At 38.6% G+C, this 23873-nt stretch overlaps 2 protein-coding genes, 4 long non-coding RNA genes, 2 other non-coding genes and 1 pseudogene across 34 annotated transcripts; 6 read left to right on the forward strand and 3 right to left on the reverse strand.

The window, feature by feature from the left end:
* Positions 1 to 12: 12 nt before the first annotated feature.
* LOC116921530 lies at positions 13 to 775 on the forward strand. Of its 2 annotated transcripts, XR_006645497.1 has the most exons (4): positions 13 to 67; positions 131 to 282; positions 341 to 445; positions 511 to 775. It is a non-coding gene; the product is annotated as an uncharacterized LOC116921530 (long non-coding RNA). The 2 variants fall into 2 exon arrangements; XR_004393380.2 differs by having other exon boundaries at positions 341 to 775.
* Positions 548 to 632, forward strand: Trnar-ucu. Its single transcript is given in 2 exon segments — positions 548 to 584; positions 597 to 632. It is a non-coding gene; the product is annotated as a tRNA-Arg (tRNA).
* A 362-nt stretch (positions 776 to 1137) lies between the features above and the next one.
* On the reverse strand, positions 1138 to 2290 carry LOC116921511 (cuticle protein 18.7). Its single transcript, XM_032927856.2, has 2 exons — positions 2165 to 2290; positions 1138 to 2099 (listed from the first exon to the last, which is right to left on the reverse strand). The coding sequence occupies exons 1-2, from the start codon at positions 2174 to 2176 to the stop codon at positions 1311 to 1313; spliced, it is 801 nt and encodes a 266-aa protein (XP_032783747.2). The 5' UTR covers positions 2177 to 2290; the 3' UTR covers positions 1138 to 1310.
* A 696-nt stretch (positions 2291 to 2986) lies between these two features.
* Positions 2987 to 5488, forward strand: LOC116921523. Of its 5 annotated transcripts, none has more exons than XR_006645484.1 (7): positions 2987 to 3330; positions 3401 to 3465; positions 3539 to 3674; positions 3753 to 4371; positions 4693 to 5011; positions 5086 to 5230; positions 5297 to 5488. It is a non-coding gene; the product is annotated as an uncharacterized LOC116921523 (long non-coding RNA). The 5 variants fall into 5 exon arrangements; XR_006645483.1 differs by having other exon boundaries at positions 2993 to 3330; positions 3401 to 3674; positions 3753 to 4096; positions 4208 to 4371; XR_006645482.1 differs by having other exon boundaries at positions 3401 to 3674.
* A 2455-nt stretch (positions 5489 to 7943) lies between these two features.
* LOC116921726 lies at positions 7944 to 12585 on the reverse strand. 22 transcript variants are annotated; one of them, XR_006645457.1, is made up of 8 exons: positions 11125 to 12585; positions 10964 to 11055; positions 10789 to 10893; positions 10443 to 10636; positions 9352 to 10359; positions 8556 to 9295; positions 8440 to 8491; positions 7944 to 8291 (listed from the first exon to the last, which is right to left on the reverse strand). It is a non-coding gene; the product is annotated as an uncharacterized LOC116921726 (long non-coding RNA). The 22 variants fall into 22 exon arrangements; XR_006645462.1 differs by having other exon boundaries at positions 7944 to 8622; positions 8805 to 8915; positions 9109 to 9295; positions 11125 to 12582; XR_006645463.1 differs by having other exon boundaries at positions 7944 to 8634; positions 8805 to 8915; positions 9185 to 9295; positions 11125 to 12581.
* Positions 12586 to 15038: 2453 nt separating this feature from the next.
* LOC116921724 lies at positions 15039 to 16181 on the forward strand. The gene is made up of 2 exons (XR_006645442.1): positions 15039 to 15706; positions 15821 to 16181. It is a non-coding gene; the product is annotated as an uncharacterized LOC116921724 (long non-coding RNA).
* Positions 16182 to 17488: 1307 nt separating this feature from the next.
* On the reverse strand, positions 17489 to 17574 carry Trnat-cgu. The gene is given in 2 exon segments: positions 17489 to 17524; positions 17539 to 17574. It is a non-coding gene; the product is annotated as a tRNA-Thr (tRNA).
* Positions 17575 to 18900: 1326 nt separating this feature from the next.
* LOC116920106 lies at positions 18901 to 20108 on the forward strand (annotated as a pseudogene).
* Positions 20109 to 20159: 51 nt separating this feature from the next.
* LOC116921725 lies at positions 20160 to 21216 on the forward strand. The gene is made up of 3 exons (XM_032928060.2): positions 20160 to 20384; positions 20449 to 20571; positions 20634 to 21216. Exons 1-3 carry the CDS (start codon positions 20238 to 20240, stop codon positions 20784 to 20786), a joined length of 423 nt encoding a protein of 140 aa, XP_032783951.2. The 5' UTR covers positions 20160 to 20237; the 3' UTR covers positions 20787 to 21216.
* Positions 21217 to 23873: the final 2657 nt, after the last annotated feature.

Consider the following 23873-nt stretch of genomic DNA (forward strand, 5'->3'; position numbering starts at 1 on the left):
ATCTGTTTCGTAGTGTGCTGTCTGTTTGCACTGGCCAAAAAGTTATACGCCAAGGTTATCTACAAAGGTAACTGTTTGCTGATAGATGTATTTGTGTCTGTTTTTCCTACCATATCGCTTTTGGTTACAGGGTTCACTGTAACAAACAGTGATGCGTTCAACAGTCGTTGTACATAGGTCCAATATAACTAACACTGACGCTTAATTGATGCCAGAAATCACAAGGAAAATCACAAGTGATATTTGTTTAAAAGTTTAGAATTTTCTCACAAAGCTCTTCAGGTGATTATTTTTTGTTTTGAACAGACGTCTGAATCAGCTAATAATTTATATCTTATAGCTATCTTAACAGTTGTGCCGAGATCCAGTTACACTGAATAAGCTTATACAACAAGCTAAAATTGACGAGTAGAATTCGAGCAAATCGCTATGACCCAACATCCAGGTAAAACAAAAATAACTTGCAACGAGCGTGATTAAATATTGCAGTGGTATGGTTTTGAATGAAAGAAACCAACAAACCAAGTGTCGGCAGCATAGCATCATAGATCGTGTGGCCTAATGGATAAGGCGTCGGACTTCTAAATAGAGTGGCAATCCGAAAATTGCGGGTTCGACTCCCGCCACGATTAATTTGAAGCTCACCTGAGATCAATCAGTAATACGATAGGGCAGCGTTAGTAACAAAAACTGTTGTAAACAATTTGCTAGAAATGTGGCGTATTTTAAGTTGCAATTACAAAACTAATATCGAAATAAAATTAGCGAAGTTGTATGTCTTGATCTATTTACGGACGTCAGTTGCAAGGAGAAACAAGATTGAATAAAGAGGGAATTTCATTTTACAACAGTTCACGCTTTCAGTTAAAGGGGGAAAAAATGTGCTTTCAGTTAACTACCAAACAACAAAGTGATTTAGGCCTACATGAAAGTTTGGCATATGATTGAGACATTGATAATAACTGTTTTAGAGAATCTGCGCTTTAGATGTTTAACCGGAATGAGCGGGGGCTTCGCTAAACGATTATCGAATTCCGACCGGTACGCTGTAGAGATATGGCAATGCAGTGAATCATGGGAGAAGTAAAACCTCACGTGTATGATGGCTTTGGAACGGCAACAAAATTAGCGAAGAAATTCGTGTCAACAGAAGTATATTTTACAACAGCATCAGCAAGTTCATTGTGGCGTTTTCAATCGTAAGAAAATTCCGCTTTCTAGAATATCACACAGTGGTTGGTTTTGGATGGGCAGATTTCGGCTATGTTTGTTGGGAAGACTGTTGGCTAAGTTGGTGAAGTGACAACCAGTTAACCAGAGCGAGTAGCAGCCTCGTTGAAAGCGCGGAAGAAATCTAGTTTAGCAGCGTGAACTTCGGGTGTGTCCTGGATCACAGCCGGTTGGCTCCACACGGGTGCAGGGGCCGGTTGGACGGGAATTACTTTGGCTACTCGTGCAGCGGCATGAGCGTGAGCGGCCAGGTGAGCACGACGGGCTGCAGCTACTTCGGGAGTCTCTTGCACTTGTTGAGGGATTCCCCACGGCATATTGGCGTAACGTGCGGGCAAGTATGCCACGATTCCATTAGCAGCAGCGGCAGCGTTGTAAGCGCGGTAATGTTCGATGGTGGCGGCCATCACGTCAGGAGTGTCCTGGATGGATCGTTTACCACGAGCAGCGGCGTGAGCAGCCAAATGGGCAGCGCGGGCGGCAGCTACTTCAGGAGTGTCTTGAACTGGTTGAGGAACTCCCCAGTTAACCACTTGCAGAGGTGGCAGCGTCGATACGACTCCATTGGCAGCAGCAGCAGCAGAATGAGCGCGGTAATGTTCAACCTTAGCCGCCCAAACTTCAGGAGTGTCCAGGATCGCACCCGGTTGTCCCCATACAGGTACAGGGGTAGGCTGGGAGACGATTACGCGAGATCCTCTTGCGGAAGCGTGGGCGGCCAGATGAATGGCACGAGCGGCAGCAACTTCGGTAGTTTCCTGGACAGGCGGTTGTTGTGCGGTGTAGGGGTAGTAAAGGAATGGATTATAGTTCCAACCGGCTGGGAACTGGGCGGAAATGGCACATGCCATCAGGACAACGATAACAAGCTTGAGAATCGAAAAGAAAAACAAAATTTAATATCTGAACTGTAAATTTATGTAAATTCACTTACTGAGGTCTTCATGTTGACTCGCTTACAAGTGAGAGTGCAGTGGAGAGGAGAGAGTGAATTGACTTTGGCTCAGCGTCTTGGAGCTTTTATACGCGGCTAGTGTGCCACTCGGTACCCCGCGAGCAAGGTCTTCTTTAGCGCAATTAAATCTTCCTGTTTTTCAAGTTCTAGATTCTACAAGGAAAACGGGATTTGGGCTACTCCCTTTTGTTTTACGTGCATTTATGTTTCCCATCTAGATGCAGGGGAGATGTTAGCTAGTGTTTCTCCTTCCATCTGCTGAAATGAAAGGGTTAGGAAACTAGCAGTTCTCACATGATGGTCAATTATTCGACCTCGGCTAGGGAAGGTAAGGCCATCCGTATAAGTACAAGGGAAGAGAAGAAATTTCTTTTTGCATATAATCTAAGACATTTGCAATTTGAAATGTCCTAGATATCTTGATACGTTGGATCCAACGACTCTTTAGATTCACTAAGCCTTTTGTAGTAAAACTACTGAACATAAAAGGGAGCATTTTTTTGTATGTTGTCGATAAGTTGCTTCCTCCTTGATCGGGTCAATTTGTTGTCGATGGGAGTTTACGAAGCAAAATAAATCCCTGGACCCGCCATGCGGGTAGAATGCCACCAGCCGTTGTAGGGGACGGGAGTTGCCGATTGCGTGATTATGGCCTTAGAGCACTATCGTTTACAATTGCAAGGAATGAAATCGAATTGATACATTCCCTTACAGCCTGGTTTATTTTTTAAAAAAAATTTCCTGTTTTTGCTTATCTAAATCATGCATTTGAATTGATAGCTTTAGATTTTATTTGGCAAATTTCAATTTTGTAGTAGTAGTGGAGTGTGGCATTAATGTTTAATTTAAACATTAATTCTATAGCATTTGTTTCCCAAGACGCCAAGAGGCGCTGAAAACAGATGCACAGCAAGGTAGCGTTGAAATTTGTTGCACACCAATAGATGGCCATAGAATCGCGACGTAGAAGAAGAGAATCAATTAGATTGTTTAATGGCGTAGGTTTTCGTAGTTTTCGACGCGATGTGTGTTAATTAGTTGAGAAACATTGTCGTAATCGGAGTTCGGAACGGATTTCCATAATGTACACGTGTTGTAACCGACCAGCACAAAATTGATAAATTTTTTTCATTTATCACAAATTGGTAAATAAGTTAGAATAATCCTTGTTTAAATATATATTGGATGATGAAGGAAATTGGATTTCTTTTACAGGTTATCAACAGCATTTCCAATCTATAGCAGCAGAAGCCAAGCTGTTCAGTCCACGGAAGACCATTGTAATTGCAGTTAATGAGTTATACAACAACTTTGTTGCCAATAACAACATGCTGCATTTATTTTTGTCCACAGCCAAAATAAAATGCAACTTCTTTCACAGGAGTAACACATTGTGTGGTTTACTACCGGTTAGTGGTTAGCTACCATAATCTCCTGATTGTTTGAGTCTGACAATAAGCAATACCATATTGTTATTTGTTTCTTCCCTGTAAGTTAGTTGCAACACAATTTGTTTGGATATATATATTTTTTTTTTATTTAATTTTTTTATTCTTTCCATTTGCAGAGATGTTAGCTTGTTGTGATTTTAGACCACAGTATAGATTGAGCCTTTCTATCTGTGTCAAACCAGTTATATCAACTCACTTGTTGTTGACACCCCTGGAGATATTACCAAACTTTCGAAATGGTTGAAGCAGGCACCCATGATATGTCGATTCAATTTCAGTGCTAACACTGTAAGGATGGTAACCTGTTATTAAGTTACACCACCTGTTTCAGTTGGCCATAGGATAGATATCCACTTCAATGGGGAACCTATATGTCTATCCCATTTTTACACCAAAAGAGTGATACTCTTTAATGTTTGCAGTGTGTTTGTCACATTCAATGAATCCATATCTTCTCATGGTAAAAAAAAAAAATATTTTTATGTTAGAGTTTTCAAACATTTTAAGTAAGCACTTCTTTCACGTTTTATACTTTTTTATGCCCTAAAATTGATGGACTGAATAATGTCAGATTGCAAAAAAAAAAAAACACTGGAACCCTTCTGCATGACTTTGAACCACAAGATATTGATCTTTTTTACATTCGCCTTTTTGGTTGAACGGTAAAGAGTTTCACGGTTCACTGTTTTATCCGAAAATCGTATATCTACGAAACGTTGGCATTATTTGTCTATGGTAAACAAATGTTCATAGCAAAGTTAAATTGAATCTCAGTGTTATGTAAGAAGAAAACATTTTTTTTTTTTAACATTTGGATTGCTGAATCAGCTTTGTTAGCTTAGCCTATTCATATGCATCATGCAAGTTTCCTTGATGGCAGATCTTTCATTTGCATTTTTATTAGAATAATTTTAGAATTGCTTTAGTCAAACGAAAGAAAGCTTAGAGAAAGGAGCTCCCAAGAAAACTTGCAGCGGTTGGAATTTCTTTTCGTTTTTTAATATTTTCAAAGCCTCATTTTGAAATGTTTATAATGTTTCTTCTCTAATATTACAGAACAGATATGCTGATGACTGGAATCAATTGGATCAGCTGAAAACATATGTTGAGACATCTATGCAACATTGTACTTGGATATGTGTCATTCCACTGGTAGTGGCTATCAAACTTGGAATCGCGTGTCTTCAACCGACTCACCTCATCTAGGCCTGACCAGTATCGGCCCGAAGAAAGTAGTCAACTAGTCGCACGTCAGATAACAAATCCTGCTAAGTAAACCATATGATAAGGAAGTGAACATCAATCATTGGAGCGTGAGTCTAATGGTCTAATGAAAAATAAGGATTCATTTGATTACCGACTTGACCTGCACGAGGTTTATACATTTTTCATTATTTAAAAACTGATTTCATATCTAATTCCCACCTATATTTCTACTTTATTTTAAAGGATTTTAGCCATATCGGATATCGGAAAGGAACACCTTTACCGAACATAATGTTCTTCTAACGTAAATTATTGGATGTTCATTCTATGTCGGATTTAGATTTCATTTATAACACCATAGAAGGATTGCACACACTAATGTTTTAAAGTAAGTTCCATAAGGAAAAATGCTTTGAGTTTATTTGTTTTTTTTTTGTTTTTGTTTTGTTTCTAGGTTAATAAACGTAATAAATGGAAAATGGGGTTTCAGAATGAGGCGGGAGTTTTTGTCAATGCTGAAGTTTGGAAACACGATCGGAAATACCCATGAAATGAAAAACATTCTCTCACGTTATGGTATTTGTCGTACATAAATTGAAGTGCATATCTGGGCTCCCTTCTTTTCTGTGGCCCCGTTTCCCCTTGACTCGTAATAAGCCCGTAGGGGGTCACGCCCCTACTGTACGGTATATATAAAAACAACATATATCGAGGTTTGGAGGGCTCTGGCCGGAAAGGGGACGTGGGGGTCCTCATGGTTCGATGAAATGCTAATGGAGGGCCATGTCGCTACCCACAAATCCGAATTAAAGGTTAATCGCTCCTGTAAAAATGTTCCAAATCTTCAGCTCTTCTTCCGGCTTCTCTTAGCCACGCACTGGGTAATCTCCCCGGTGAGTCAATTGAGGCAGTGTCTCCCCCTGCCTTGGTTGACAGCAACTTTTGAAATGGGTACTTTGCCTTTTAAAAGTTGCAAAATATTTCATTCCGTGGAGAATTGTCAATACAAATTTTGTTTTACATTAATTTTGAAAAACTTTTCTCTTATACTTTCTTTGTGTTCACACTATTTCTGTGTATTAATTGTGTCATTACATTTTTTTAAGGATTGAACTCTTAACATTGCTGACTGGTGTTCACTTTGTATACTGAGAATATCGGAGCGTATATGGAGTACCGCCGATGAAATTCCAATCCTGGAGTAGGTAGTTTACTGTTGTAGATACTTGAATTTCGTACTTACGAGAGTTTAATTTGCCTGGATGAATTTGTTTATAATCATTGTATTTGTTGGTTTTTCAGATATATTGATGCTTTCACAGATTTTAATTTAACTCTTTCGGGTATCGATCCCCAATTTTTCGGCGTGCATTGCCGATGCTCAACCGTTGAGCCATGAGTTACATTTATTTTTGCACTAATATTATAAGGCACTAAAAGATAATAAAGGCAATTTTTATAGGCTCGTAAAACTATATGTTAACCTGGATATCTGGAATTCAAGGATCATAGCTCTGTGGTAGAATGTTGTTTAACGGATCCAAAGGTCTCGGGTTCAACTCCCGTACGATGGTTAATATAATAATTGTAAATGTGTATATTAAAAGGATTTAATGAAAACATGATAACACGAAATTATCTTGAATCACTACAAAAATTTTTCTGAGTCCAAATTTGTGGTACTCTAATAACAGGAAAATATAGGCGGTCAAACTATATGACTTATGGCTCAGTGGTAGAGCATCGGCCTGGTACGCCGAAGATTAAGCGTTCAAATCCTAGAAAAGTCAAAATAATTATTGAAAATATCAACAACTTCAATTGAGTATATATATATATTACAATGTCATAAACTCTTACTATTATGACAGTATGTATGGGATCTTTCAGCAGAGGAAGCAAATGATTAAAGTCCATTGCAAGTGTTCAAGTACCAAACTACGCATTCACTTCGATAAATCAAATTGAACAATTTGTTGAAATTTGTTATTGGATATTATATTAAACTTTGCCAAAATATCCGTCCCATTACTTCGTAATGGGGAAGTTTCTCGACCCGACTGGCGACGTGGGAAGTAGACACCTGGGAAGGTGGGAAGCCCAAGACACCAGGAACCTACTGGGAATCGAACCACGGACCTTGGAGTTGCTAGGCGGATGCGATACCTTCCTGGCAACCCCCCCTATATCCCCCCCATTGATATTTGATCCCCTATGTACAACTTTGCACAGTTACCTTAATGTGTTGAAGACTTAGATTCCCACATGATATCTCTCGTAGCTCAAAGATAGAGCGCTGTACTGGAATACTATATACCTTAAGTTCAAATCCCATTCAGATGTAGTGGATTGTATGTCTAGTGGTGAAATACATCTACCCAGTACGCAAGACATGGTGAAGAAAACTGTAATGGAATTAATAAAAATTAAATCGTGTTTTATTAAAAAACAATGAGTTTAGTAGGATTAATCGTTATAGAATGTGTCCAAGTTTTCGTCTTTTATCAGAAGCTTATTACGATAGCGTCAATATAGTAAATCACCAAACATATCGAGTACTTTTTACCTCTGAAGAGATTTCATCCACAAACATCCAACGCCACAATCCGATTCTCACCCATTGAGCCATGATTCATACATACACACGGACAATACATTCTTGTTGCTTAAAGGCAACCTTTTCCCACTTGTAAATTATTAAAGTATAGTCTCTAGCCTATTCCTCAACGAGCAAATAGGTACTTCGCCTGCAAGGCCCACGTGTGAACGATTTATAACAGCCACCTCAGAGTTTGATGGTTTGATGTGGCGACCGTCGCATTTGCTTTCTGGGCAAGGCGAAGGCCGGCAGGTACCATAGTCGTTGGTATCCGGCTCAAAACATTGGCCATGATCACAAAGACCCTTTGTCATAAATGACACAATTTTTCAACAACAAAAAATGTAAAAGAATTAAAAGACAACAAAATAAGTGACATAAACCCCCAAAAATCAAGTTATGTTGCAAGTATCTTACAGAAAATGATCATATTATAAGGGGGTACTTAGCTTTTAAAAAAATTGCTTTATGTGAGATTTAATGTGAGTCAGAAGCTCTTATATCAAAATTGAAGGCAATAATTTATTTTAGTTGTTCTACAATTGCTGTGAATACTTTAAAAGTAAATAATTTAGAAATTAACAACTTACCTATTCTAAGGATACAATGCTAGACATTTGACTATAGCAACTAACTACTTAAACACCACACAAGCACAGTGTGTTACACCTACAAAAGAACTTGCATCTCAATTCAGCTGTAGATGAAAATACATGCATCATATTTGTTGTTATCAACAACATAGTTTTTAAAACACAGCAGCTGGATTTACACTGGACTTTCTTTGAATTAACAGCTCCCTTTTTGCAAAGCTTTTTTGTAGAACTTCTTGTCAACAACACACCAACACCTGTAAGAAAAACACTTATAAAATTAACAAGGAATATTCATAAATACTTGAGATAAAAGTTGGCTGGCAGCCAATAAGAAATATAATCCTCTTAGCCAGAGTTATCTAAAGAATGCACAATTAATAGAATGTTTTTGTTTCAACAAACCCTAGGCCATGATGAACAGTTTCATATTCCAAAGGGCTGGATGGCACAAATTCTAGAAGATACAGCAAAGAAGTAAGACCTGAGAAATGCTTTGAGGATTGTTCAAACCTATTTACTTATCTGTGCAAAACGAAAATCAACAACTATTTTCTGTTGGGTGGTTACGACACGTGCATAATGAATCTGTTGGGAAAACTAGTTTTTAAAAAATTTTACTTTATATACAACCCAAGATGTATTTTAACGAAGATTATTCAAACCTATACCTTTTGCGAGAAATGGAATTTTTTTGTTTTGTTAGTGAGATTATAACACTAACTATTATTTCCTTTAGTAATTTTCAAGGAAATATATCACAAAAATACCTCTTCTTAAATTCCTGCCACGCTAGAACACTTGGTAAGCTTCAAAGTTCAGATTGTATCAAGGTTGTTACATCAGCAACATGCTAAGATCTTGGAAACCGGGTAGGCAAACTGCAAAGAGTAAGGAACTAAGGATTACTAAACAAATTACAAAATTAAAGCAACAAGAATAAAATTGAGATTAAGTAAAATCAAAGAGAAAGAGGTATGATTTAAAGTAAAAAAAAAAAATAAAACTGAAAGCCTACACAATAAATGACAAAAAATAATAATCAGTACATCTAGAAGTGACGAAGTAACTAACCACTTCAACATTTCACAAACACAAGGCGTTAGCCCTGTGAAAGAAGTTGCATTTAGTTTCAGCTGTTAATACGTACAAATATATGGAGCATGTTTTTGTATTAGCAACAAAATAGTTGCATAACTCCATCAGCTTACTGTTATGCTGAACAGCTCGAATTCTCCTGGTGTAAATCTCTATTGAATTTCTGCCAACCATAAATACAGAATAAGACCCAGACCAAAAACTAATCAAATTGACTACCTTGTGCGTTATCCGTTATGCCTCGTGAATCTACGGCCACCTAGTGTGCAACAGTTTCCAACGTTCCCAGATGTGCAAATGTATTCAGCGCCTCTAGTGGAGCCAACTGCAACTTCGTTTGTCTAAAAATTTAAATTTTTTATGCTCACAAAGTATACCAGGAGTAGCAACGACTGCAAAAACCCATTGAGTTACACGTGCTACGGTTCAGACTGCAGCCGTTCTTTACGCAAACGCCAGTACACTCTTGACATATTTTGGGACGCCAGAGTGCTCCAGTAAAAGACATATTGTTAGTACAGTGGCGCTTCCACGTCCAATAGGACCGTACTGGAGTTTGCTTACTACGCCATCTAGTATACATACCTCACACTCGCAGCTCAGCCACAGCGTTTCCGTACAGAACATACGCCATCTAGTATACATACCTTACACCTGCAGCTCAAGCTCTAACGTGCAAAGAGAATAATACCCCCATAACTACTCCTGATATACTACATCATACAGTCTGGAGCTGTTAACTCAAATGCAGGGTTTAGCTACGTACAAATAGGGAAAAAGGTAAACGGCAAACAAGCCTGTAAAGGAACGTATCAGTTCGATTTCGTTTGCTTGCAAGCGATAGTGCTCAAAAGCGATAAGCTAGTGCTCGGCCATGACCCGCGTTGAACAACCACTGATCGGGTTGGCCTTACAACAAATTGACCAGATCAACGCGGGACTTGCCCCTATTGTAACCTGTTAGTCCGCAGCGCGTTAATACAAAAAAGTCGCGGGCTTTGGTTGATATGAAGACAGGCAATCAAATCTTGCATAGTCGCCAGGCTAGACATAACAGTCCGATTCTAAGATGGTTCTTCGGTGATACCCGACACGTCGTGTTTCTATTGTTCTCTTGAAGGTTCATGTCCAAGAGTTGATCACCCGGTCCTGAGCCACTTCCTTAAAGGACTAGAATTCCGACGGTGAGTTCTTGCGTACATCATTCTGTTAGAGCGGGCTTCACATCTGATAAACCAAGGTAGTGGTTAAGTCAATTTAACATGCCAGATTAAGCGGTGAAAATCTTTGATTGAATCACAGGATTTTACCAGAAACAAGAATACTCCATGGTGGAAATACAGCCATAAATTTTGTGGCTGTAAACCAACTACAAGACGAAAGCACCGATAAAAACTTTTTCGACGCTGATTTTTTCACCATTCAAAATATTAACGATTCCTATTCCCACGATATGTTCTTCGTCTGCCTACCTGATGTCTGGTGGGAACCCGTGACTGATGTCCTTCGTTAAATCAGAAAATGACACGAGAGAAAAAGATTTATACCAGGAACCGTATATAAAATGCAATTTTAAGTAATAATTTTTAAAAGCATCACAGTGGAAAAGTTGTTTTCTAATCTCAATGTTTTTGTCGGCAATTAGCCAGGTTTTACCTAGAAGTTCCTGCGCTTGAACGAATCTTATAGCAGGAAGAACAAATACAGCAGACAAGGAGGGGCTACATGCATAGCTTTTGCTTTCGTACTGAAACTGCCTACCTATAAAAATGAAATGATGCAATGTAATACACTAAAACATCACATACCTTTGAAAATGAGAAAATATTACAAGGGCATGATCTAAATGGTGGTAGGAAGCATTTCTCTAGCCTCCTGTATTGGTGTTTTATTCAAATCTCACAAAAACCCTGTTTTGTGTATCTGCAACATGAAGTGAATGGATAATGATTGGCTAGCAAGAAATTAAAAATCTGAAGTTTGATTGCATACCTTAAGGCTTGCAAACAAATTAAGATGGAAGTGCACATGATTCTGATCTGGAAAAGACATTCGTCATCTTAGCATCGTCTAGTGTCATTCACCTAGACTTTTTCTTTGTCAGCCAAAATACTGCAACTGTAAGTACTATGATGGTACAGGCATTGTGGAAATGTTAGATGAAATACAGTTATGTAAAAACTTACAAGTAACATGTTATGGCAACTTGGAATGGCACACTTCCTTTGGTATCTTTCTTTAAATTTATCTGTTACTTAACCATTTTTTCCTTATATTAAAACTAGCTTAACATAAATTCACTTTTTAAAAACTCACCAAAATTTTGTTACCATTTCCTTTCCACTGGCAATCAAATCCTTGGCCCAAAACTTAAGAAGATCTCAATCAAACATTTACAACTTTGAAAGACCCTAATCAAACATTTACAACATTGAAATATGATGAAACAAAACATGCTGCTTTGCTCCTCCCAACTCTCATTCTACATGTACCGTTTTCTCATTTTTATGGGCATATTGATTTTGTTTGAAGTAGAGAATCGACGTTACGATTTGCACTAGCAAACAAACGAAGCCCAACAAAACTCTTGCAAGGCTACTACTGAATTGCACTTTCGGAATGAAGATGAAGGGTCTTCAAGTACAGTCTCTAATGGCGAGCCACCTACAGATGATCAAAACATGCAGCAAACATTAACGTGGGCTTCACTTGTTTCACGTTCCCTATTTCGAGAACGCACATGAATGAAAAAGCATCTTTGCGTTGTGCCAACGCGCTCTCTGTCACGAAAAAACATCGGTTTGTGTCCAACAACACCCGAAACAAAAAGAACATGCAAAACAGCAACGAAGCACAAACCATCCATCTCGCCTCGCGGGAAATAGTGTCAGGTTGCCAGATTGCCGGAATCGCGACCACTATGAGCGCTCCGCTCGCCATCTATTGACAAAAATATCGTGAAGAAGCGGTACCAGTATTGGTTATATAAATATTGTGGACGGAATTTCTATCAAGAAACAAATTTTTTTTTTGCGCTCCAGTCCATCGGTATGCCGTTCATAACCGGATAAAACAAGTCTGTTTAGAAGCCATCTGCTTCCACGTCCATTTCCATCAACTAACAAAGCAAAATTTATTTGACTTTACCGAAGTCTTTAAGACTTTGGAAATTTCGAACGTTATCGCCAACGGTTATGGCTAATTCAACACCCCGTCGCAGATCATTTGATGCGTTTTTATTTTCTATCAGATAAAAAGATGGCACTATTCCTTCGTTCATCCACCTCCAGCGGATGCACTCTAGATCCCTCCTTTCTGGATTTATCCGGAGTGTAAAGTTTCAATAAGATCATCACAAATACGATTTACGAAATTTTGTTCCAAAATAAAACGTTCAAATTTTGTGTGGGGGGGAAGAAGGTGTTTCCATTTGAAAGGAAGTTGGTCACTTGAGAATGTTCCGAAAAATCCATTATGTGGTCGCAGTTTTTTTTTTTTTTCTTTATTTTTGTTCTCTTCGAAAAAGAAAAAGAGGGAAACCACCACGAACTTTTAGCAGCGACTCATTGTATGTCAAACACAAAAGCTCTGGCACGGGAAAACGGAACGTTGTTTGGTTCACGCACACATAGCACAGTGAACCTTTAAATAAAACATATTGGAGCTAAATGTCTCTGTAATTTCATCGGTAAAGTGTCTACCCAAAAAGGAATTCACATTCTTTCGATCGTGCTTCTGTACGTGCATAGTATATACTTATTTAGTATCTGTATACGCAATCAGCGGATGTGTACAAGGCCTTTTTTTTATTTAGCCATCGCAAAGATTTAAGCGCTCTAGTCGCCTCTGGTCAAAACACACCCCAGTCATTCCGCATTTATTGTCTAGCCCGGTATATAGCCTTTGAAAGGTATTGTAAAGAGAAAGGATTTTTTGTTTTATTTTTTAAGTCGACTGTTTTAGTTTTGATTCGACATACGCGACGCCATTAACTGTACAATTGCGTCGAAATCGACCTAACATTCGATCAACAATAGTTAGGTATTGATTGCTCCCTTAAAGGCGTCATCTATTGAATTCCCTCCTTCAAGTAACGATTTTCACCGCTAGATGGCTATGCAAGTTATATATTTATTTGCAAAATAAACGGACAACCATGGAAAAAGAGTTGACTAAAAAAAGAGTGGGTTAAACGGCGTTCCATACTGAACACGTCTCGAATCCCTAAGAACTAGGCCACATAAGATGAACCATTAATTTCTACTGCAGAGTGCAGACCATCCACTAAACAGTGTAGCCACCTATTGATAAGATATCTAGTTTTACTTGATTAATTAAGCCCGCCATTTTAAGACCGACTTATTGTATTTTGCACTTTTTTTCGTTTAAACATGTTTAACAAGAAAACCAACAACTTAATCGAAATCAACGTTCAATTTGGTTTATGCCGTGGGATTTTTTTAAAATTCCATGAGATGTCGTTTTTCGCAGATTTTGATAAAAGTGGGAAGATGCCTATGTACTGGGCAATACATGCAATGTTGCAGAGTGAGATAGGATTTAAATTCCTAGTTCTCTCACCTGGACTTGTATGTCCAGGTGGTTTCTGCGATACAGTAACTTCAGTTTTGCTAACTATTAAACGATCTCTTCCATTTTTTTCGTCCCATTACTTTAAGATGAAATGGAGTAAATGAAGCGAACTGGAGTGTTATTCCAATATCGGATATTAAAATCTCAAAATACGCTTACATAGCCAAGCTGAAGTCCTTCACTATTAAGGGTCCTGCCCTACAATCAGCGTTGGCCGTCAAGATTGCCTCGTTGGACATTGGCAACAGCAGCTAAATGGTAAGTCGAGCTATTCTACTATTTTAAAAAATTCAGTCCGTACACGAAGGCCATCGGAGACCACCAGATATGTTATGCCCCTCTACCGAGACAGCGAACCAAAGTGAAAATTCTCTCTCGCTCAATGTATAAGTCAAATTTTTTTCGGCGCAGACCATTCGCATAGTCCAATATGGAGGCTGGAGACGGATAGAATTGGAATGTCTCCGAAGAATTTCAATGTCACTTGTCATTGGATTTGGTGCTGAAATTGTCACGTCCTTTATTTGGTTTGTTTGCTTGTAATCTACATCTTTTTCTTTAGCTGTTGTGATGCCGTTAATCGACTACGCTAACCAAGTGGAAAAACAAATATCTAGGTCAGTATGTCCAGACTAGAAGAGGTCATTTAAATTTTAAACGTCATTTTGCGTATTTCCCCACATTTCCAGCCATATTCATTTATGGCTGAAGGACGTTATGGTCAAACCTGTCCGATATACGCAAACAGAAAAACAGCCAAACCTTATGTAACCTGTACGAAAATGTAATATATTGGTATTGTATTACCTTAGAAATTTTTGTTTTTCTGTCGTAAGCGATGTCCCTCCCGAAAAATTCATCTAGCGTATCATCAAACTGCTTGTTAAATCAAATCTTCAGCTTTTGTAATTTACCCTACGATGGAAGACGAACGGCTCGGTACATATTGGCAGAATGTCAACCTTCTTGCTGTTCACATAGCAAACAAATAAATAAATAATAGTGAAAGATATTCAATAAAACAAAAGGTCGTTCCAAAAAATCTTAACATTAACATTTAAAAAAATCTTAACGTGATTGCACGTCCCATAACAATCATTGTGCCTGCGAAGAAGACAGTTAACACACCTTTACTGCTTACGATTATTATATTTCAAAACAAAATTCTCCGGGTGGGGGTCAAATTAAACATACGTTGCTATACGTGCAGGAGCGATCTTAGGCTTGCTGTTGGAAACGCATTCCAATCAAGAGAATTACTTACGTAAATTCTCAGGACGCTTTTCTTATTCAGTTCATGGTCGCCTCTCTAATAGGCTACGCAAAAAACAGCGTCAGCTATATTTCTAATCTGTTGCAGCAAAACCGTCGCAGCGATCAGCAAACAAGTGCGGTAACAGACTACGTATTTGGGAGGATGTTTTTAGACCTGGTGAAGAGGCTTTGACTGCTTAACCTGCACGTTCGACAAGCTCTACAGAAAAACCATTTTCAGATTCTCTGTTTTCTTAAACGACACATCCCTTTCGTTCGAGCAAAAGTGTTTTTACACGCGAGGTACACATATCACCTGTGTTCAAATCTGAATGGGAAAGAACAGGTTTTGCGTGCGTGTCACAATGGAGGGCATTCGAGTACGCCAACCTGCAACTGTAATCCGGAGTGGATACACGTAAACAAAAAAGAACTGGTGTGACATTGCGTTTCATTCTCGTTATAATGACTTTATTTGTTGGGGAATCCCAGAGGCCTTGAACCAGCTCGAAAACTTAAGGAGCTCGAGGAGAAAAGCAACTTTGAATTGGCGAAAAAAGAAAGAAAAAAAGAGTCACGTATCGAACCTTCGGCAAGTATAAAATGCGAGGTGCGCGAAGACCTTTTCATCACAATCCGCACAGTTGAAGAGCGCAGAACAACTACTGAAGCCCTTATTCAATTTTTAAAGAACCAAACGTGTCATTTATACTTCACCATGAACAAGGTAATTCTCATTTTCCAATAAAACATTCATTTAACTGTTATACTTGTATAGATATCTCTGATGCGATGGAAGTATTGTTCTTATACCTTAAATAATTGTTTTATTCTTCCATAGGGAGTTATTCTTATGATGTTTGTCTTTGTCATCCTCTGCATTACGACGACGATGGCCGGAGTGCAGGAGTTCGCCAAATTCCCTGCTGTTAACTATCATCAGGCTCGAATCATTCGCGAAGCTAGCCCACAAAGATTCCCTGGCTGGCTTTTCGGTTAACTTGTTGAACAAGTAGGCTACGTTAACCTCGATGTCGTTCGGAAGACTTAAAGGCCTCCTCTGCTCAGCAAACATGAAGACCTTATTTATTATCAAACATCACATCGTAAATTTTTACCGTAATTGATTCCATTAATATTTATTTATTACTTGTAAAAAAAAGTTATGCTATTCTTGACATATATATATATTGCAAACTGAATACTTGCGTGTTACAATCGAAAAACGGAACGACTATTTCGTTGTAAAAATAGAGTTACCTGGCCCACGTCGTCATCTCAATCTCCTATTTTCTTTTGCGCCGAACACTTAATCCCAAAAATCCAATCGTTTTAAACAAAGAAACATAAGCAAATCGAACGAACGTCTTTGAAACACATTATACGCGTACGAGCAGCAAAACGATAGCAGATTTTCTAAACGTAAAATTTGGGTTGAAGTGCTTAAGTCATTCATAATGGGCCAATCCCATACCGGACTTTATTACGTCTCATCCACGTCGCATTCACGATGGAGCGAAATCCTGACACAGAGTTTCCGGGCTTTGGCTTTCACGATCACGCGTCCTGGCGTTGGTGCGACTCTGACCTGCGTTCTTCACGCCCATACCGATGCCATCATTTTGTTTGAGCTAATCCCTCCCTGACGACGCAGTTTGTTTAGTATAGTAAAGGTTTAGGTGGCCGATCCATTTCCGGCTCTATGTGGAAAAAAGAAAAGTGCTAGCGTCGATATTGAGGAACGAGAAAGCCCTGGCAATATCTTATGAAAGAACAGCATCCCGTGCTGCTGGTGTCGGGGTTTTTCCGTTTCGGTGTAATGACCGACTTTAATGTCAATACCGCCAACGAATTGGATTGCTTTCACGTTTGTTACTATGTTCTGGATTTAGAAGATTTCGTTATGATTTTTGTAATCTTTTATGGTAATGAAGTGAAAGAGAATTATATAGGTCAACGTTTGAAAAACCCCAAGCCAACCTGTTCTTTTTTTCAAATTTTGACGTCACTGCACGTATTTCCCCAACATCATAACAACTTTTTAATCAGTGGAAGGTCATTGGTTTCAATCCTGTTATGAAACATTGAACGATAAGTGGAGGGCAGCTTTTAATTTCAGCGATTTCTCTACCGTTCCTCCGCATATTTGACTTGGCAAGTTGTGGGTAATTACATTTAAATAAATTCTAGATGCTGCCACATTTGTCTGGTTAGACTTGAAAAATATCGGATGATAACAACAGGAGAACATGACCGGAAGCAACTAAACCAACGCTTTCCTAGCCTGAAGATTTAATTGTCTTTCAAATAAACACGAGGGAACGAACTCAAAAAATAAAAAACCCCGAACCTTTTGCCTTGTCCGCACATCATTCGTTCACTTAAGTCAATTAAGATATGATCATTTTGCGGGCGCGGCCATTGAATAAGACATAAAAATACAACCGGTTCGAATTCTTCTAGTTATTCAACATCAGTAGTTGCTTTGACTGTAATGAAGTTTGAATTGTGCCTTCTGAGAGGATTGAACTCCCGACATCTGGTTTACTATTAATTTCGTACGAGACCAGCGCTCTACCACTGAGCTAAGAAGACTATACTTATCTATTCTATACATGCAGCTATGTCAAATTTAAGATGGTGGCTGTGCTTACCCAGCCTCAGGTCTGCGTTTAATTTCCAAGGGATAGGTGTACGTTTCCCGATGCAACAGGAGGATGTTTCTCTTGGTAACAGCACTCCATTGTTTTCTTTTCTAAAAACTGACGTTCCTTTCTTTAATACAGTGTTTACGACATTGTCAAGTCTTTTTCTTTTATACCTTTATTGTTAAGTCTTTCCCTGTGTCAGCACTTATTTTTTCACTTTTCTCTATCGATAACGACGTTAACAAGACCGTCGTTGAATTGGAACTGAACGAAGGGATGACATTCCAAATCCAAGATGGCCGCCTCAGTAAGTAAGAAATATTCAGTCAGAGGATCGGAACTGGGGGAACGGGTGACAAAAAAATCCATGATGGCCGCTTTTCGTATTCCTCGTTCGCATTTCTCTCCCAGCCCATCCTTTATTTTTCTTAAAACTGAGGTAAAATGATCCGTCTGCTTCGGCTTGATCTTTTTCTCATCTCTGCGTCCCCAACGAACCTGAAGGTCTCAGTAGAAGCCCAAATGGGAAAAAAAATTAAGCAAGATCAAGGTATAGACAGAATTTTGGGGTGTGGAAACCATGTGAACTTGTGATTTGCTCCAATATTCGCTAGGCAACAGTTGCTAACTTACGTATATCCCATCCGTTATCCGCAAAAAAGACAATATGTGCATACAGACTTCTTTCCAAATGTATCTTACTTTTGGGAAACGTATAAGAAACAACGTATGTTCTGCGGACGAACAATTTGCATTTTTCATTGGCGTGCTGACTACATTCCCACCCAAAAATATGATAGTCTGTAAGAAGGACTTTGTTCGTCCCAACAATCGATCCTAAACATCGATAGCATTTCAAATGATAGAATCATCAAAAGCTATTTTTCATTTGATACAATTCAACTTCACCAAACAAGAGACAGTTTCTTCTACCACAACAACAGAAAATGTTGTTCGCCATCAGATCGAATGACACGCCAAAGCTCCGGGTTTCACTTTAAAAAGCGACGATGAAACAGCAGAATTGATCTCAACAGAAGTCTTTCTTGACATTTCAGCAGCAATCGGTGCGTAGCGGTGCTGATTGACTTGCGCAATCTCGTGGAAGTCGATGTCCTACGGCTTGAATTAAGAATTAAAAACTGTCGATGTGTTCGAATAGTTTGCTTTCCCTTATTTTCATGGAAACCGAACGGAGACAGCCGTCAACAATCAGCTTCCCGAGCAAAATGTTTGACATAAAAACGCATCGTTGGTGTGAAAAATTTATGTTCATGAAATTGGATACTGGCGATTTCATATAGATATTCTTTTAAGTTGAAAACAAAACCGTTTCCATGGCGATTGCTGCAATATTTTGATCCACTTGACAGTTCCGCATATAACAACACTTTAACACGGATGTTTTACTTCGATTGATTCTTCCGCATTCGGATTCAGATCAATTTTTTCCTTAATGATCGAGGCGCATGACCCCCGCAGAAATTGAAAAGCACTGTACACAACAAACTATAAATATTGCGCCTACAGATACTCTTGCGATCAGTTGACGAGCTTAACTACTATAGTTGACTAATTCTTGCGTGTGACATGCTTTGCAGAAAGCTAATTCAATTTGCAGCGATCCTTTTCAATGAATTCCAAGGGCACGCTCAGCAACAACGCTTCTTCAAATTTGGGATGATTGAGGTATGAAAAACGAATTTTTCTTGCTGTGTAAATTTCAGTTTTTGGATTACATCAAATAGAGACCTCCGCATTTCATGGCGAAAAATTCAACGGATGACGAGCAACAATACCACGGCTCTTGGGTACAGGCGATTGAATGGCTTTCTAAGCGTTTAGATTTCACGTAAGTTAATTACATTTTCCGTGTTAAACTATTCACTGATGGCACCTTTTAAATGCAAGGTACAAAATTATCCCGTTAACTGGTTTGGCGCTGGGTAAATCGGAAATGCTTAACGGCAGTGGATCGTGGAGCGGGGCAGGCGGCCGTCTTCTTCTAAGAGTCAGTTTAACTACATTAGTTTGATCAATTTTAATTATTTCACTATTTATTCTTATACCTTTGTAACTTTAAAAAAGGATTTTGACGTGTTGGGACCGCCAGTTGTTGTGAGCCTAGCACGTAGTCAAGCGTTCGACTTTGTTGGCGCTGCCCAAGAGGACAACAGTGCATTGCTTACACCTGCCTTGACAGTAGAAAATACCATTTTATCTACAATCAAGCCATTTCAACCGACGGTTCATTTTGTTTTAATAGCGAATTAAATTTTGTTTAATCACCCAAGACTCATTAAATAGGTGTGGGCAATGGTACTTGTCTCTCTCTTGGCTGTCGCTGGCTGCTTTGCAGTCCTATCTGTATTAAATTTGCATGGCAATGGCATCCGCCGGAATAGACTGTTTCTCATCGGTGACTACATCTTTCATCTGATAGCCATTTTAACAAATCAGGGTGGGTCTCGCGATATTCAAATTTATCCTTTGAATGAATTAAAGAAATTAATTGATTTCATCGTAGGCGAAGTGTTTACTTTACCCAATCACCTGGCCAAATTGCCTTTCCGCTTAACCGCGTCCGCTTGGTGCCTGTTAGCATTGGTTATGGTAAACGTGTACAGTGGCACGCTCACGGCTCATCTGACCGCGCGTAAAATGAGTACTCCGCCTAAAGACGCGTTTGAAATCATTGAAAAAGGAATTCTTGCTTACCTCATTATAGACGATGGCATAGGACGAGAACTTATCCTGGTTCGCCTCTAAAAACAGTAAAACAAGTTGTATGATAAACACAATTTTATGATGATGTTCTTAGAGCGCAACGAGCGGGCCGTTGAAGAAAATGGGAGATGTTTTTCGCCACCATCCTGAATATATAATACCTGATAGAGACACTGCATTCCGCAAAGTCGCATCGGGCTGCTGTGCTTACTCTGATGTAAACAATAGACAGTCAATATCTTCGATGGGCTTTTAACCGATTGTTGTTCTACTGTTCAGCTGGTGAATTATTTAGATTATCGCATAGGCAAAGATTTTGCAGAAACGGGAAAATGTCGGGTTCACCTAGGAACACAAACCAGAGGCTATTCGTTTACTGCACTCTTTATAAGAAAGGGAAACATTTATCGTAGTTCCATGAATCAAGGGTAAGAATCCATTTTGTTCAGTGATGGTGAAGCTAATGTTTGTCTTACGTTTGCAGAGTGCTGGACTTGTATCAAACTGGACTTGTTGACTACTGGAGCAATAAATACGGAAAAAGGGGATTGAAACTATGTCAATCAACAACGATGATAAAGAAATCAAAAGAGTTGCATCGACTAAACACAATCGACTTGGCCGGAGCTTTTCTTATTCTTGGAATTGGTCTTCTACTGTCGTTGATGGTTTTCTTGGTGGAACAATGTCGTCGATGCAACACTTGATAAACTAACAATTGGTACCAATGCAATTAATATTAAGTTACGAAAGCAGTGACGATAGCATAATCTACCACCATCTGCTAATGGCCACGATTCATTCAATTTATCCATAAGTTAATCCTTCATCAAAAAATCGTTGTAGCACAAAAATATACGGAACTTTGATGGACTTTTAAGGTCGTACTTACATTTCTGTTTTTTAAACTTAATTAGAGTGATGGGTGTGAAATTTGTAAGGATCTGCCTTCCGTCACACAAGTCACAGGTGAGAATCAAAACAATGCACTGGTGGTAACACATAAATAAGACTAAAAAACCTAAACTCTGAATCCTTGAAGTGACCCCTGGGGCGCGTCAAGTGGCAAATCAGACGAATCCTGATTCGTCTGATTAACAACAATACACTAGAAACGCTATATACCTGATCTCAGCAGCCTCCTGGCGGTAATCAGCTTGTACTACACTTTGTACAGGGCCTTATGGAAAATCAGGATTCGTCTGATTTGCCACTTGACGCACCCCTGGTATCTGCTATAAAAACCTGGTGTCGGAAAGCGGTAGCTCTAAAATGTCTCAAACATTTTGGCCGTTTTGAAATTATTATAGCTCACTTCTAACAGATGGCAGTAAAGGCTTAGATATCCAACAAAAAGAGAAATTGACCTCAGTCCTTGATTTCAATAAAAATAAAACTCAAAACACAAGCCATTCTAATCATTTCTCTTTGCCAGAGTTGTCCACATTCTGTGAATTGTACAAGTCACTAACCAGCTATTGAGGAATGAATAATGACGTAAATCGAACCAGTTTGGAGCGATACTTCTAGGCATGTTTTGAGGGATGTAATGGGTCTTGCGCAGTTTTCTTTGCTCTGACCCACAGTGTATAAAACTTGAAAACAAAGTTTCAAAAGTTAGCCCATGGCGGTAATCGATTATACCACTATTAACACTTTGAAATTTTTCTTTTTTATGTGTCCCCATTTCCATGAAAGATCGTGCAAATATTCGTTCACGGTGATAAAAAAAAACAAGTTGGCTGTTCTCAGTTTGCTAAGTCAAAAATGCATTAATGGTCCTTTTTAATGTCAGTTTGCCTAAAAGTGTGTTGATTGAACAAGCGTATCAACCGTGCCGCTTGTCAGTCTACATAATGGCCACAAATTATCTTTCGAACCAAAAAATCGTGTCGATGTCTTTCCAAATACATCGAATTACTAATGAAGAGGCCAAACCCGTCCGGTCGTTCCCAGTCAAATCCAATTCATTAAACAAAAGACGCAGATGGAGAAATGAAATGACAAATTAGGCAGACCATTTAAGTCAACAGGCAAAAATAGAAAACTTAATTGTTTTACCTGAGATCTCCATCAACGCCTGCACGTCTGGTTATTTTTTTCTTTATAAAGGCCTTTATTCAAATATAGACAGACTCTTCTGTTTTAGTTAGTTTGAAGATTAGAAATTATTAAATTGACTCAGCTATAACTTATCAAATCCTTTAAACCTTTCTATATATTTCTATATAGAATCAGTTATATGTCTATATATTTTTACAGATGCGTTTGTTTAGCTGATTAGTAAGGATATCGTTGGACATGTGTGCTGAACTCTGAACAATAGAAAGAAAATTCTATGTAACAAACAAGAATCAAATGATGAATAGATTAGCGACATTTCCAATTCGAGGACAAAGTATCAATGATCTCTCACAAAAAGACAAACTTGTTATTCAATTATCTATCTAGTTGCCTAACAAGTTTGTTGGTTCAACAGCATTCAACGAAATTTTCCACCACTCATCAAACTTTTTTTTGTTTAAATTTTGAAAAATCAAAAAAAGAAAAAATGGTGGCACCCATTTTCTTCTACGTGACTCGTTTAAATTTTTACAAACGAGTTCTAGTTCACAGAGTACACACTGGTATTAGTGAGTTTCAAAATATTTTTCTACATAGACTTTTTGAAATGCTGCGATGCCATTGAGACGAGATTCAACACGAATAAACTCATCGTCGTTGGCTTGTATATTTTCAACGAACGCCATAATGGCCTATCACACTCATGGATCTGGTAGCCATGTATTTTTAGGAATATAAGGGCGGGTATTCCTCCTGTCATTTCTGCATATCTAATCGAATTATACTGAAACACAATAAATAAAAAAAATATCTACATACAGTCCCTTGATTTTTCAAAAATAGTCTACCTGTAATCAATGGACTGTTACGGAGCCTTTCCCGATTCACTGAAGAACAATGGCACTTTGTGCACAACTGTACAATAAAACGGGCGGTCACACCGATTGGAAATGATCCATTCAAACTGTCATTGATATGAACGAACTTTAGCTTCGTTACACGGACACGTGTAAGCCTATAAACCTTGTCACACCTGTCATTTCTATGCACTGCCTCTTGAATCAAGATGAGAACAATGACTCGACCATTATGGATATCATTGGATGCTGTTTACGATTGCCTATCGGGACTCTTGTATTTTCAAGATTTCTTATAAGACATCCCATAACAATTTACAAGGCCTAAATTAAAGTTAAAAGAAGTTAGGTAGAAAAATGGGAATAAACTAACGAGAAATATTAAAAAAACAAAACAAAAAAACTTGTGAACATTCACAACGTCCAGTGACGCGGGGAGTTCAAAGTTATTTGAAACCAACAGGGAAGAATTTTGGCAGGTTTAAAAAAGAATTAATGACCGCATGTTCTTTGCTGGCTTTCTCTTCCTGAAAACAAAAATCCCAGTTTGGGAATGTCAACACACAAACTCTATGGAGACCTTCATGGCGCGGTGGAC

The sequence above is a fragment of the Daphnia magna genome, linkage group LG4, assembly GCF_020631705.1.
Source record: "Daphnia magna isolate NIES linkage group LG4, ASM2063170v1.1, whole genome shotgun sequence".
NCBI classification, from domain to species: domain Eukaryota; kingdom Metazoa; phylum Arthropoda; class Branchiopoda; order Diplostraca; family Daphniidae; genus Daphnia; species Daphnia magna.

Bases quoted from the DNA above. Each gene is read 5' to 3' on its own strand.
- LOC116921725 (XM_032928060.2), top strand. From the start codon at position 20,238: ATGGTAAACGTGTACAGTGGCACGCTCACGGCTCATCTGACCGCGCGT. The intron at 20,385-20,448 runs GTTCGCCTCTAA...TGATGTTCTTAG, and splicing joins TAGGACGAGAACTTATCCTG to AGCGCAACGAGCGGGCCGTT. The intron at 20,572-20,633 runs GTAAACAATAGA...TCTACTGTTCAG, and splicing joins GCTGCTGTGCTTACTCTGAT to CTGGTGAATTATTTAGATTA.